General features: G+C 38.2%; 1 protein-coding gene across 1 annotated transcript; it reads left to right on the top strand.

Moving 5' to 3' along the window:
- The first annotated feature begins 2,363 nt into the window (after window positions 1–2,363).
- On the top strand, window positions 2,364–3,323 carry LOC134607948 (small ubiquitin-related modifier 1-B-like). The gene is made up of 2 exons (XM_063450548.1): window positions 2,364–2,789; window positions 3,018–3,323. Exon 1 carries the CDS (start codon window positions 2,448–2,450, stop codon window positions 2,754–2,756), a length of 309 nt encoding a protein of 102 aa, XP_063306618.1. The 5' UTR covers window positions 2,364–2,447; the 3' UTR covers window positions 2,757–2,789; window positions 3,018–3,323.
- The last annotated feature ends 9,766 nt before the right edge of the window (window positions 3,324–13,089 follow it).

Below are 13,089 nucleotides of genomic sequence, written 5' to 3'. Positions count from 1 at the left end.
GTATAAAAAAGAGGTAGTCCTGAGCAAGACTGCAGGATGGAGTGAAAATGTATAGGGCTTTTGACCAGTGAAGGGGATTCACAACCTTTGTAACAGTAACAGCAACTTCGTAACAGGAAGGAGTGAAAAGGACTCTTGGCCAGTGAAAGGAATTCTGGATCTTTGTGGCAGTATCTACAGGGCTGTGTAGGCATGGACTTGGAATTGGATGCAAGGACATTGATGCAGGAGCTGTGCAGGCTTTGTTCCAAATCCATGGAAACCTGAATGGAACGTTCCAGTATTGTATCTGCACCTAAAGAGAGGACTCCATCCAGAGTGGTGTCTCTGTGTTGGAACCATTGACCCCAGACCTATAAATACATCCTGGAATAACTGTGGCTAATGGAAAGTATTTATGTATATATTGCTTTAAGTGTTATTCACACTATTGTCATTGCATAATTATAACACGTGATAATAACATGTAGAAATGTTGCTATTGTTAGTGTTGAGATATATAAACTAAAAGTGCTCTCATAGTGCTGTAACTTATATTATACATTGTACGGGTAAAAAGAGTGTATATACAGTTTGTTGTTACTCCTCCTTTTCCTCCTGAAACAGGAAGCAGAAGCAGTGTTAGTTAAAATAAAGACACAGAAGCAAGAAGCACCTGTGTGATTTTTTTCCCTCCATTTTATATAATGTTATTCTTATATACCCAGTTATCCCACCCAAAATAATAAAAATGGCAAAAGGTTCTGGGCCCAGGAGGGATGCAGGAAACCGATTGAGCAGGCTATGCTTTGATGGAGATGAAGAGAATTATGAACTTTGGGAGACTAAATTCTTGGGACATCTGAGGTTGCTGAAACTCAAAGAAACCATCCTGAGTGTGTCTGCAGACACTAAAGGTGAGGACGAAGATCACAGTAAGAATGAGGAAGCACATGGAGTGTTGATTACAATTAATTTGAAAAGTTGGCCTGAATCTTTTAAACTGTTTGCCATCCACATTACACTGGGAGATGGGAAAGTAACTTTTGCCCAGTTTAACCCCTTAGTGACAAAGACCGTTTTTCAATTTTCTTACCGTTAAGGCCTCTTTTACATTTCTGCGGTGTTTGTGTTTAGCTGTAATTTTCCTCTCACTCATTTACTGTACCCACACATATTATATACCGTTTTTCTTGTAATTAAATGATCTTTCTAGAGATAACATTGTTTTCATCATATCATATAATTTAATCTAAAAAAATTATAAAATATAATGGAAAAATGGCAAAACACACTTTTTCTAACTTTGACCCGCAAAATCTTTTAAGCATCTGCAACCACCAAAAAACACCCATGCTAAATAGTTTCCAAAGTTTGTCCTGAGTTTAGAAATGCCCAGTGTTAACATCTTCTTAGCTTTTTTTTTGGAAAGTTATAGGGCTATAAGTACAAGTAGCACTTTGCTATTTCCAAACCATTTTTTCCCCCCAAAATTAACGCAAGTTACATTGTAACACTGATATCTGTCAGGAATCCCTGAATAATCCTTCACATGTATATATTTTTTAAAAGAAAACAACCTAAGGTATTAAATTTGGGGTATTTTGGCTCTTTTCATGCAACCATTTTACCACCAATCTATGCGAAATAAAAAATAAATAAAAAATAACTGGTGATTTTTTTGACACACATAGCAATTTAAGAATACATGTATGGAGAACTCTAAGGGTTACTGCTAAAGAACACCCCGATATGTGTTCAGCAACATCTCCTGAGTACAGTAATACCCCCTATGTATAGGTGTGTCGTGTTCTATGGAGGGTGTGCATTCCAGTTTTCCATCTTGAAATTTTCTCAGCTGCTCATCTTCCACCCATGTCCTATTTGGGACATTTTTGAAGCCGGACAATGTAATTTACCCCATCAAACCATATATTCTTGAAAAGTAGACACCCTAGGGTATTTCAAGTGGTGGTATTTTAACACTTTCCATGCACTAATTCTACCACCAGTCTTTGTCAACCTTCTGGGTAGTCATTTTTATGTTTTATTTTTTACACACTTTGCACTTTAGGCATGGATTCTCAGTTCCTGTTATGTGTTACTGACAAAGAACACCCCAATATGTGTTCAGCAACATCTCCCGAGTACAACAGTGCCCCCAATGTACAGGTTTTATGGGTTTTGCAAACTTACAGGAGTAAAATGTAGGGCTTTCCCCTTTTCCATGTTTGCACATTGAAATTTGCCAGATTGGTTTGCTGGGCCTATATTGCCTTTGAGACCGTATAGCAGCCCAGGAATGAAAATTATCCCTATCATGGCATACAATTTGTAAACGTAGACAACCCACGGTATTCAAAATGGGGTATGTTCGAGCCCCGGAACACCCGCCTGGTGTGAGAGTCCAGTGCTGTTATTGTGCCTGGTGAAGCAGAAGCGCATTCCGGCGTACACACGGCGGCAGCATGTCTGATCAGGAAGCAAAACCCTCAAGTGAAGATTTAGGGGACAAGAAAGATGGAGGGGATTATATTAAACTCAAAGTAATTGGACAGGACAGCAGTGAAATTCACTTCAAGGTAAAGATGACAACGCATCTGAAAAAGCTGAAAGAGTCATATTGTCAGAGACAGGGTGTTCCTATGAATTCACTCAGGTTTCTGTTTGAAGGGCATAGGATCTCAGACCACCAAACTCCTAAAGAGCTTGGTATGGAAGAGGAAGATGTTATTGAAGTTTATCAGGAACAGACTGGGGGTCATTCATCGTTTTAAAACTTTTATGTAAATTTTCCCGTTTTACTTTTGGTAATTCCCTTTTCACTTTTTTTGTTGCAATTTTGGTTTTAACATGTTTTTTAATGTCATTTACCTATCCTCTGCGAACTGTTTTCTTCATAGTAATATGCTACCAGTCTACAAAATCGCCTCATTTTAATGTCCACATCAACTATCAAGCACAGAGTAGTTTCTGACAGCTGCACCGGTCCAGGTCCTATGTTAATATTTTTCTTTCTCTTCACCTCTTCTGGACAGTGAGGACCTACTCTGGAATCCACATCGTGAATTCACTTAGTGATGAGGAGATCAGTAGCCGGGGACTTAAGATGAAAATGTAAAAAAATAAATTTTTGGATTAGTTTCTTATCAAACAATAATGAACATGACCCCCTTTATTGTCATTGTTCCAACGCCGGCCTAGCAGAAATAGGAATTGTGTTTTTCTAGATACAAGTGGTCATGCAATACAACCCGTTATGGAAATAATGTTTGGTGTATCTTTTTATTTTTGTGGGGCTTGGGTTTTAATAAAAAGGGGAAAAAAAGTATATTACAAAAAAAGTTTTGTCTTTTTGCTTAATTTGAAGTTCTATATATAAAAATAAATTGTTAAACTGGAGGCTGAAAAAATAAAAAAATAAAAATAAAAAATGGGGTATGTTTAGTCTTTTGTAGTAGCCACTTAGCCACAAACGCTTGCCAAAGTTAGCCTTCATATTAGTTTTTTGCAATTTACTTTTTACACAAAAACTGCACTTTTACTGGCGATTTCATCGTCGTAATAGGTTTTACTGTTTTACACACTCATATTTGTGTTCAGCGAAGTCTCCTGAGTATAACAATACCCCCATGTACAAGCTTTATGGTGTTTTGAAAAGGTATAGGGTCAATATAGGGCTTGCCCATTTCATTTTGCCAGATTGGTTTGCTGGACCTTTGTTGGCTTTTGAGACCATATGGTAGCCCAGGAATGTGAAATAACCCCATCATGGCATACCATTTTCAAATGTAGATAACCCAGGGTATTCCAAATGGGGTATTTCCAGTCTTTTGTAGTAGCCACTTAGTCACAAACGCTGGCCAAAGTTAGCGTTTTTATTTGTTTTTTATAAGTGTTTTTTTTTTTCCAATTTATATCATATACATGGGAAGGCTTTGCCTGGAGTTGTGGGAGGGGCATGCGGGACCTACTTAAGGGACTACCCCCCCTTACCTACATCACCGTAGTGGTCTGACGCTCAGCATACGATCACTTCCAGTTCGCACCTGTCGGGACTTCCGGTCACGCCTCCTCTAGTTCCTGTGTAGCGGTCTTTTGGGCTGTTCGCGCTTTGACGCCTCCTCTCGGCCCCACCATCCCGGGTGACAGCTAACCATGAGTCATGCCTATCATCTACATTGCGGTTCAGCCCACGCCACTGGTGGCCTTATCTGGGGACCGGAACGCAAGTAGACTCACGGTGGCTGTTAGTTGAGACCACACACTGTCTCCATGCTACTCCACACTTCGGAGTATGTTTTTTGCAGCATTACCTCATTTTTTTTCTCTTCTCCCCCCTCACTCGGCATTACGGCGGGTATACGGGGGGGAGGGGGATGAGAAAACACACACTGAAGCATCACACATATGCAATTGCAGTATGTATCTTGTATGCCACAGTTCTTTCTGCCAGTGTTGGGAGAAAAATCCTGTAAGGTGCAGGCTTACAGTACAGCTGTAAAGATGGGAAACTGCTATACAGGCACTGGGGGGCTAGTGCTAACATATATATGAAGAGTATAATGTTACATTCTATGTGCTGGGTCACGTCTCGTATATGCTGGCTGCCTATACATGACCCTCTATTCCTGGGTCACGTTTAATCAGTACTTGAAGCGATATTTGTAGTTTATATTACATATATAATAACATGCAGGGATGTGGGTATCTGCAACCATACTGAGCAATATATCTGTAACATGCAGAGCTTGTATCTATAAAATGCAGAACCATATGGCTGTAACAGGCAGAGCTATGTAACTGTAACATACAGAGCTATATATGTAACATATGTGTAAACACACAGAGCAATATATATACATGTAGCATACAGAGCAATATACATGTAACATGTAGAGCATATATATACATAACATACAGAACTGTTATATAGTTACATAGCTGAAAAGAGATTTGCGTCCATCAAGTTCAGCCTTCCTCACATTTGTTTTTTGCTGTTGATCCAAAAGAAGGCAAAAAAAACCTAAACAGTTTGAAGCACTTCCAATTTTGCAACAAGCTAGATAAAACAAAATCCTTCTTGACCCCAGAATGGCAGTCAGATTTATCCTTGGATCAAGCAGTTATTACCCTACATTGAAAAATTATATCCTTGAATATTCTGTCTTTGCAAGTATGCATCTAGTAGCTGTTTGAACATCTGTATTGAGTCTGATAAAACCATTTCTTCAGGCAGAGAATTCCACATCCTTATAGTTCTTACAGTAAAAAAACCTTTCCTTTGCCTTAGATGAAATCTTCTTTCTTCCACTCTAAACGCATGACCTTGTGTACTATGTAAAGTCCGGTTTGTGAATAGATTTCCACATAATGGTTTGTAATGGCCCCAAATGTATTTGTATAATGTCATCATATCCCCTCTCAGGCGACGTTTTTTCTAAACTAAAGAGGTTTAAATTTGTTAATCTTTCTTCATAGCTGATATGTATATATCTGTAACATGCGGAGCAATGTATATCTGCATAATGCAGAGCTATATATCGGTAACATACATAGCAAGATATAGGATAATCTATATATAGGAACTTAACATTTGATGTCTTCTTTTTTCTAAAATCTTTTTTCAGCCACAAAAAGGGCAAATAAAAAAACATAATACCTGTCACACTTAAAAAAAAAAAAAAAAAAAAACAACCTGAGTGCAGAAAAACCCATAGACACTGAAAAAAATAAATAATAAATTGTTTTTAAAATAATAATTTTATTTTTGTTACTTTTTAGAAGCCTGGGGAATTGACAGCTCAGAAAGTCCCCCTGCTGGGAGCTCCTAGACTCCTATTGTGGCGATGTGGCGATGATCACATAGCCCTGGAGGGCCGGGTGGCCGGAGCTGCTGCAGGGGGACTGTTAGGGTCTCTGGCAGTCCTCCCCGACCATGATCGCCACCGATCACCGGTCAGGTAAGTCCAGGGCTCCTATTTGCCGCAGTCGTACTAGGTACGCCCGCAGTCCTTAATGTCCGTTTTTGGTCAGACGTACGTAATGCGTCCACGGTCGTTAAGAGGATATACATAGAGATATATGTAATGTCCTAAGTGTATTTTGATATAATATATTATATATATATATATATTAATATCAAAATACAGTTAGAATAAAATTACATATATATATAATTTTTTACAATTATTTTTAGTTTATTTATTTTTAATTATTTGTTTTATAATCTATAATCTATAATATATATATATATATATTTGTTTTAAATGTATTACCTTTTATTTTCAACTTGCTTCACCAGCAGGGGGACTGCCTGTCAGCTCTAGCTGTCCCCCTGCTGGCAGCACTTTTAGAGCAGTCACATGGCCCCTGGGTATAAATTGCAGAGGGGGTACTGTCTGGGCTGAGCCCCAAGAAGAAGACCAATTGCCGGCAGGGGAATGGCTGTGATTAGTAAGCACATGGAGAGGGAGGGAGGGTAGGGGTTACATTTTGTAAAAAAATGTATTCAAAATTTTTTTTTTTTTTGCCCTTGAGGCACTCAGTACAGGCAGAGCATCGGAAGCCTGCCTGATGGCTTCCGATGCCCTGCCTCACTGCCGGGCTCCATGTGGAGCAACCCGGAAGTGATCACTCCGGGGGGGGGGGGCGATCACCCAGTGTTCTCTGGCGGCCAGGCAGTGAAGCGGGTTATATCAGCAATGCCTTGACATCGAGGCATCGCTGCAATACCATTAGAGCTGCTGGAAGCGATCATGATTGCTTCCAGCGCTCTAATTCCCTGCGGACGTATCAGGTATGTCCGTGGTCCTTAAGGAACATTTTTGGACGGACGTACAAGATACGTCCTTGGTCACTAAGGGGTTAAAATACAGCTGAGAAGTTTTGAGGATTCTGAAAAATACTCCACTAGTGCAAATGATGATAATGTATTATAGGTGAGTAACACGACTCTAAGGTTTAAAGTTAGAGACAACTAACATTGTTTGTTACAACTGCTGCCAAAAAGGCCAGAGCGTGTTTAAAGATTCAAAATAAAGGTCAATCACTGTGGTGTAGCTATTGCAAGAGCTAAACACAGAAAGATGCAAATTGCAGACATAAAAAGACAATGTAGTTTTTAAAAAGATACGTCATGTTGCCTTTTACATGAAAAACTTATCATTCTCACAGAGAGAAAAATGTAAAAAGAAATATATATATATATATCCTTACTATTAATTGTAATTGATAATAATTAAAGTTTCCATTTTATAATTAATTATTTTGCCGATGGAAGATCTTAAAACATAAGACTGGTCTTGATAGAATATTACTAACATTACCGGAAAGTTCAATTTGTATCCTATGTTTTTTGCTCTGAGAATAGCTGTAATTTAATTACATTTTCTTCTCGCCTGTAGAGTTGCTGGAGACAGATCAGGAAATAATTTAGTGTCCTTAAACTGAGGTTACGTGGGAGGAGATTTCAGAATAGCTTGCATTATCAGATTTTTTATATAACAGTTTGTAAATTTAACAATTGTATCTTTAAGTTGAAGAGATATTTTGGGGTTTAAAGAGACAGTCTCTCAAATGGGTGCTTAACCAGTTGAAGAGATGGTAATATTGATGAATAAAGGTATCTAAGCTATTGCTCTAGAAGAGATGATCTTGAGAAATTGACTCAGGTATTCCTCTGACTTTAATGTTATTTCTTCTGGAACGGCCATCTAAATCCACTAATTTGTTCTCTTATTTATCAATTCTATCTTCTAGTGAATTATTTAATGAAAACAAGTTTTTATTTTCTTCTTGGAGTTTCTGAATTATTTGAGTTTGTTCTGTTAGAGTATGTTAATTGAGTCGAGATCTTGCTTTATTTTGATGTAGACTTTGTTTAAAGATTCATCCAGTGTCTGTTGCGTTATAGCTAAAGGATGATTTAGCTATATGTCTTGATACTGTGTAGTATGTATAGAAAGGTTCAGTTCTTCTCTCTGTTCATGTGAAAATGATCTATTGTTGGTCTCACCGGTTCTTGGACAGTAAAAGGTATATTTATAATAAGTATATAAGTATAAGTATAAATTTATTTTTTTCTGAGATTATTATTTTGTCCTTGTCTTTTTTGGCCCCAAGACATAGTAATATATTTTTTAATTGAGGAGATAATACTCTCCAGTTTACTAAATATTATCTGATTGAGTGTCTTATTTGTGAACATTAATAAATGGTTGATTCCATATTTAGCACTACTTCATATTATTAGTATTATTTGTTTTGTATTCCTGGATATGTGGTTTCCAAGTGTAGTAAATCTCCTAGTTAATATCCATGCCTCACTACATGCGTAAAAAAGTAGCAGGTACTAGTGATGTTTTGTTCAACTTTTTGTTTAAAAATGAAAATTGTCTACAAATGCTATAGACAAATAATTATATGTTTTTTGTTTGTAAATGTTAAAGGACTGCTCTAGTGGGACTTGATTACAGGGGTTATGATGTCTTTTGATGATACTTAGGTGTGTTTTGTGGAATATCCAAGGGCTTAATTCACCCCGAAAACGGGGGAAATGTGCAAATTTTGAAAAGAATGTAATCTGGATATAGCTTTTATCCAGGAGACTCATGGGATATCCTCTGCTACTAAATTTAGGCATTTCAATAACTTCCCTACAGTCTACTACGCCAATCGTCAAAAAATCGGGAGTAGCCATTGTTTTGTCTAAAAACCTCAAATTCTAATGCATTCTGAAAGTGATGCCAACAGTAGATTTCTTCTTTTAATTGCTAGGATAAATGATAAGATTTTAACTCTGGTGAAAATATATGTCCCAAACGATTTCTCAATGAGTTTGCTGGATGATTGCATCTCCAGAATTGATAAGGTTAAGTGTGGAAACGTGGAAGGGGATTTTAATAGCATTCCGAAATTAAAATTAGACAAAAGCAAGAATAACAAAAATGAATCGGTGCCAAAAATTAAAACATCCGAAAATAAATTCAATGACTTTTTGTTAAAAAATTCACTTTATGATTGTTGGAAAACTCTCAATCCAGCTTTGAGAGATTATACATATTTTCCTCACGTTCATCAGACCTACTCCCGTATAGATTTTCTTTTAGTTAGGCCTGATTTTCTGGATCAGATTATAGACTCTAGGATTGGCTAAATTATTACTATCGACAATGCTCCAGTATTTTTAACACTTAAAATGCCAACCTTCTTTAAAATTTGAAATAGATGGAAACTGAATGAAATCCTCTTACGAATAGATGAGTTAACCACTGACTTAGCTAGGGAATTAGACTTCTTTATTCAAAATTATGATACAGTGCCATGCAAAAGTATTCACCCCTATTGGCATTTTTCGTGTTTTGTTGCCTCACAACCTGGAATTAACATGGACTGTTTGAGGATTTGAATCATGTCATTTACAGAACGTGCCCACAACTTTGAAGATTTTTTTTTTTTTTTATTGTTAAGCAAACAACAAATAGGACAAAATAACAGAAAAAGTCAATGTGCATAACTATTCACGCCCCTAAAGTCAATAATTTGTAGAGCCACCTTTTGCGGCAAGTCACTTTGGATAAGTCTCTATGAGCTTGCCACATCTTACCACTGGGATTTTTGCCTATTCCTCCTTGCAAAACTGCTCCAGCTCCTTCAAGTTGGATTGTTTGCGCTTGTGAACAGCAATCTTTAAGTCTGACCACAGATTTTCTATTGGATTGTGGTCTGGGCTTTGACTAGGCCATTCCAACACATTTACATGTTTCCCCTTAAACCACTCAAGTGTTGCTTTAACAGTGAGTTTGGGGTCATTGTCCTGCTGGAAGGTGAACCTCCATTCTAGCCTCAAATCACGCACAGAGTGGTACAAGTTTTGCTCAAGAATATCCCTGTATTTAGCACCATCTTTCCCTCAACTCTGACCAGTTTCCCAGTCCCGGTTGCTGAAAAACATCCCCACAGCATGATGTTGCCACCACCATGTTACACTGTGGGGATGGTGTTCCTTGGGTGATGTGATGTGTTGGGTTTGCGCCAGACATAGCATTTTCTTTGATGGCCGAAAAGTTCAATTTTAGTCTCTTCAGACCAGAACACCTTCCTCCATACATTTTGGGAGTCTCCCACATGCCTTTTCGCAGACTCAAAATGTGCCAATTTGTTTATTGCTGAAAGTAATGGCTTTCTTCTGGCCACTCTGCCATAAAGCCCAACTCTATGGAGCGAATGGCTTATTGTTGTTCTATGTACAGATCCCCCAGTCTCTGCTGTGGAACTCTGCAGCTCCTCCAGGGTTACCTTAGGTCTCTGTGCTGCCTCTCTGATTAATGTCCTCCTTGCCCGGTCCGTGAGTTTTGGTGGGTGGCCGTCTCTTGGCAGGTTTACTGTTGTGCCATGTTCTTTCCATTTGGTTATGATAGATTTGATGGTGCTCCTGGGGGTCATCAAAGATTTGGATATTTTTTTTATAACCTAATCCTGACTTGTACTTCTCAACAACATTGTCCCTTACTTGTTTGGAGAGTTCCTTGGTCTTCATGGCAGTGTTTGGTTAGTGGTGCCTCTTGCTTAGGTGTTGCAGCCTCTGGGGCCTTTCAAAAAAGTTGTGTATTTGTAATGACAGATCATGTGACACTTAGATTGCACACAGGTGGACATAATTTCACTAATTATGTGACTTCTGAAGGTAATTCGTTGCACCAGAGCTTTTTATGGGCTTCATAACAAAGGGGGTGAATACATAAGCACATGACAATTTTCTGTTTTCTATTTCTAAAAAATAGTTTTATGTATATATTTTTCTCATTTCACTTCACCAACTTAGACTATTGTGTTCTGACCCATCACATAAAATTCAGATTAATAAAACATTAAACTTAAGGCTGTAATGTAACAAAATAGGTAAAAAGTCAAGAGGGGTGAATACTTTTGCAAGGCACTGTAACGGGATGGCTTCTACATCTATTGTTTGGTGTACTCTAAAATGTTTCGCTAGAGGGGTTCTAATAAAAGCAGGCTCAAGGACAAAAGAAAAACAAAGATGAAAGTATCTCTACATTATAGATTAAGTTGGCTAAATTAGAAAGACTAAATAAGTTACAAACGAATCAAAACATTACTAACGAAATCATGCGCCTGCAACACCATATAAATAAAAAGATTCAGGACAAGGTTAATACATCTATAAAATTTCTTAAGCAAACATGGTATCACAACAACAATAAGGTTAGTAAAGTCCTTACGAATAGACTGAAAGATACTTTTAAAGGACCACTATAGGCACCCAGACCACTTCAGCTCAATGAAGTGGTCTGGGTGCCAGGTCCCTCTAGGGTTAACCCTGCCTGCTGTAAACATAGCAGTTTCAGAGAAACAGCTATGTTTACATATGGGTTAATCGAGCCTCTAGTGGCTGTCTCATTTACAGCCGCTAGAGGTGCTTCTCACTGTGATTTTCACAGTGAGAAGATGCCAACGTTCATAGGAAAGCATTGAGAATGCATTCCTATGGACTGACTGAATGCGCGCGTGGCTCTTGCTGCTCATGCGCATTCAGCCGATGACGTCCAAAGGTGGAGGAGAGTCCCTAGCGCCAAGGGAGCCCGGTGCTGGAAAAAGGTAAGTGCTTAACCCCTTCAGCCCCCTAGAGCCCAGCGGGATTTGGACCCTGAGGGTGGGGGGGACCTAAAGACCCTATAGAGCCAGGAAAACGAGTTTGTTTTCCTGGCACTATAGTGGTCCTTTAAGTAAGGGCATCCCTTACTACCAGTGTTTGCTGCCTGATTACAATTCTACGTATAGTTGCCTTTTAGCGCTTATCCTCCTTTCTATTATTTATGCAAAAAATACTTTAAACAAATATTTTACTATTAATGAGGCAAAAATCTCTCAAATGCATTAAAGTTGCATTGGTGCCTGGAGTGTCTCTTTAAACGTCTTCGTCCATTCATATAACTTTTCCAACATACCATACCAGACATATTTTGTCTCATTTACATTCAGCTAAAATTCTAACATACACTGTACGTCAGGCATGCCCAAAAGGTAGACCGCCAGATGCTGTAGAACTACAACTCCCATGATGCTTTGATTGCCTTTAGCATGACAAAACATCATGGAATCTGCTGTTTAAAGACATCTGGAGATCTACCTTTTGGGAACCCCTGCTGTACGTCCTACAGATAGTTAAGACCATTACAATGCTCTTATGAAACTGGATGAAAACATAAAAAATAAAATTATAAACCATTGCAGTTCAACTGGAAATATGGGTTAGATGTGGCCACTGTAACTTTAACTGGCACATCTATTAATAGAGAGGGTGTCCAACACTATCACTCAAGAGTAACAAACAAGACACATTTTTGGTTTAATTATTGAGTGAACTTTTAATTAGAGTATTTGTAAATTGTGTATGCTATCCATCGTTGTGGACAGTTTCCTACTCATTTCATAAGAATGATAATCAGGTACACCATCCCACCTGTGATTGTAAATGCATCCCATGGTACTCAACAGAACAATGATTTTCTACCTTGATTCTGTAGAATGCAAAGTTTAACAGAGAAGCAATGTCTAACCTTCAACCGAACAAAAAAACAAGCTTACTTATTTCAACAACAAATCATAATCTGGAACTCAATGACAATTTGCATCCAATAGCCACCCGGAAGTAAAAAATACTCATTTGTAGGCACGGCTGAATGTTTTATGACGTTTATACTTAAAGGGACACTATAGTCACCTGAACAACTTTAGCTTAATGAAGCAGTTTTGGTGTATAGAACATGCCCCTGCAGCCTCACTGCTCAATCCTCTGCCATTTAGGAGTTAAATCCCTTTGTTTATGAACCCTAGTCACACCTCCCTGCATGTGACTTGCACAGCCTTCCATAAACACTTCCTGTAAAGACAGCCCTATTTAGGCTTTCTTTATTGCTGTTTCTGTTTAATTAAGATTTTCTTATCCCCTGCTGTGTTAATAGCTTGCTAGACCCTACAAGAGCCTCCTGTTTGTGACTAAAGTTCAATTTAGAGCTTGAGATACAATTATTTAAGGTAAATTACATCTGTTTGAAAGTGAAACCAGTTTTTTTTTTCATGCAGGCT

Source organism: Pelobates fuscus, chromosome 4 (assembly GCF_036172605.1).
Source record: "Pelobates fuscus isolate aPelFus1 chromosome 4, aPelFus1.pri, whole genome shotgun sequence".
NCBI classification, from domain to species: Eukaryota; Metazoa; Chordata; class Amphibia; order Anura; family Pelobatidae; genus Pelobates; species Pelobates fuscus.
This window is presented reverse-complemented; position numbering and strand designations above follow the sequence as displayed.